Source organism: Ursus maritimus (genome assembly GCF_017311325.1).
Source record: "Ursus maritimus isolate PB19 chromosome Y unlocalized genomic scaffold, ASM1731132v1 scaffold_Y7, whole genome shotgun sequence".
NCBI classification, from domain to species: Eukaryota; Metazoa; Chordata; class Mammalia; order Carnivora; family Ursidae; genus Ursus; species Ursus maritimus.
The window spans coordinates 606-3,111 of NW_024423340.1; the positions used below are offsets into that span (position 1 = coordinate 606).

The 2,506-nt window shown below is 49.4% G+C and overlaps 1 protein-coding gene across 1 annotated transcript; it reads right to left on the minus strand.

Annotated features, from left to right (window-relative positions):
- Nucleotides 1–319: 319 nt before the first annotated feature.
- LOC103656460 (ubiquitin-like modifier-activating enzyme 1) lies at nucleotides 320–1,530 on the minus strand (the record flags this gene model as incomplete). Its single annotated transcript, XM_008683850.2, has 4 exons — nucleotides 986–1,530; nucleotides 818–876; nucleotides 548–716; nucleotides 320–454 (listed from the first exon to the last, which is right to left on the minus strand). Coding segments are annotated over exons 1-4 (480 nt in total), but the record flags the coding sequence as incomplete, so codon positions are not given.
- Nucleotides 1,531–2,506: the final 976 nt, after the last annotated feature.

Below are 2,506 nucleotides of genomic sequence, written 5' to 3' on the forward strand. Positions count from 1 at the left end.
AGAAAAATAAAGGCAGATGAAACTAAGTTACTTGTTCACTGTCAGGCAACTCTAAGAGCAAGGTACCCACATACCAAGGTAGTTTGGCTTCAGCGTTCAGTGTTCACAAACACTGCATCACAATATTTGGCCATTTCTTCCCTCCTGAAAAGGTGTGAGATCTGCCTAGGGCAGGTCCAGGATCTAATTCCTGCCTATATCCCTGAGCCTCCCCACACAAAACCTAAACACTGGGATGGCCTATTAAATAAATCCTGAACAGATCAACCAGAAACAGAATCTGAGAAAATTAGGCAAGAGGCAGGATATAGCAGGGTACCTGGAAACCACAAAGGAAGTCCTCAACGAGGGCCCCAGTATAGGTGCTGACAGGCACATAGCTGTTGAGCTCAGCAAGGCGGGGCTGTGATACCTCAGCCCGGTTTTTACCGATGTCCTCTTCCCGAAGGTAGAACTACAAGAGGGTATAGGAAGAGAAGTTAATGCAAAGCCCAAGGGGGTTGGTACATGGGCAAAAGTAGTAAAGGAGCCAGGAAGAGGGAGGTACCTGGGAGGAGAGGTCAGCCCACTGGGCAGTGCCCTGGTCATGCAAGGTGACAGCTTTGACCCCACCAAGGATGATATTCTTGGCAATTTCCACCCCGAGGCCCCGGAGGCCTGACACCAGTACACTGGATGTCTGGAGATGCTTCATTGCCTCATGGCCAAGCACATACCTGCCAGGTTGGGGGAGATTCTGGGTCAGGACTTGACCCAACCAATACTATCCTGTCTGTGCCCCCTCCCACTCCACATCCCCATACTTAGTCACACTTACAGCTGCCGGGAGTAAAGACCCTCATCTATGTCTGTTCCACTGTCTTTTTTTGGCATTCCCTAGGAATGGAGGCAGCAGTTAGCANGAGCTTAAACAGTCAAGAGACTGCTACTCTGTTACCAACCACCCTGCACCCCACCCATGAGTCTGTAAGGAGAAGATACTCACGTTGGTTGGTCCCGAGGGCACTTTAAACATTACCGAATAGGCAGAGGAGCAGTCAGAACTTGGTTTTGGATCAGGCCCAGGCACACAGCGTTTCTTGGATAGTGGCGAGCTGGACATCTGAAAGAAAAGAGCTAGAGGTGAGCCAGATGTGGGAAGCTTTTCTTGTTAGTGGCAACTTTGGGGGAGAGAAGGCGTTAAATACTAGCAGCCCTTTTTACAGTAAAGACATGACAGGTATTGGGGCTGTTGTGAGGAAGTGAAAAGATAAGGCTAAGCTCAGACCATTCGGGCCTAAAAGAATGATTGAGGAAAGACTAGCTAGAATCTGAAGTTCTCTGGTTTCTCTTACCAGTCAGTAAACTTAAGCCTACAGAGAATCAGCACATGCTGGGAAAGTGATCTACTCTGTTGGGAATCTGATGAGGAAGGGGATATCTGATAATGGTAAGCGATCCTGCGGCAGAAAGCAGAAGGTGAGGGCTCCTGAGAGAACATCTGAAAGGCTCTCGGGGCAGACTACTATGCATGATGTGGCGTCAAGGGATAGTCACTGAAGCTAGGACAGCTGCTGACTTTTGAATGCACAGACCTGGCTAGGATGAGGCTGGGAAGATAAATATCTGACAGAGGTAGTTAGGACCCAAATCTATAAGGGCAGACACTGTGGGAGTGAGGGTGGCACTGGGAGAATCCTCTGATGGACAGCTTTGCCCCAACAATTCCTGTCTGATGTCTGTCTCTGAGGACACTCCAGGGAAGATAGTCAGGGTTATGTGGAAAGAATGCTGGGGCCATAAAAAAAATGGGAGATTCTTCAAAAGTAGATTCTGAGGGCTTGTCACTGAAGGACAACGTTGGATCCAAAGGAGTTTCTGATGGAAGATGCTAAGATCTTGAGGAGTTAGGGGAAATGGGCCATTGAGTACAAATGCTGCGTGTAGAAGGTGATGTAGAAAGGAAGACATCTTTAGCAGTGGGTAGTAAACTCAAATGTTAATGGCATATGTTCACTAGGTATGTTCAAATTGCTGACTTTGGACGCTAGATCTGTAAAGGAATGAGATTTGTGTCTAGGTATGTTTAACCTGAAACGATAAAAGCTGGTACCAGGCCCTGGAAACCCTAGCTCAGATTTCTGAAAACAAATGTTGGGGGCGCCTGGGTGGCGCAGTCATTAAGCGTCTGCCTTGGGCTCAGGGCGTGATCCCGGCGTTTTGGGATCGAGCCCCACATCCGGCTCCCTGCTCCAGTAGGAGCCTGCTTCTTCCTCTCCCACTCCCCCTGCTTGTGTTCCCTCTCTCTCTGGCTGTCTGTCAAATAAATAAATACAATCTTAAAAAAACAAAACAAAACACCCAAATGTTGGCCCCGCCCCAGGATCAACCCATCCGCTACCGCGACAGCAGCCCAGCTCAGGCCCTTCCAAAGTCTCCCGAAAAACCTGCCCGGGAGGAGGCGCCTCCAAAGACCATTTGTTACCAATGCCGCTTCCACTGGTCGCCCCGCCGCCAGCTCCTCACG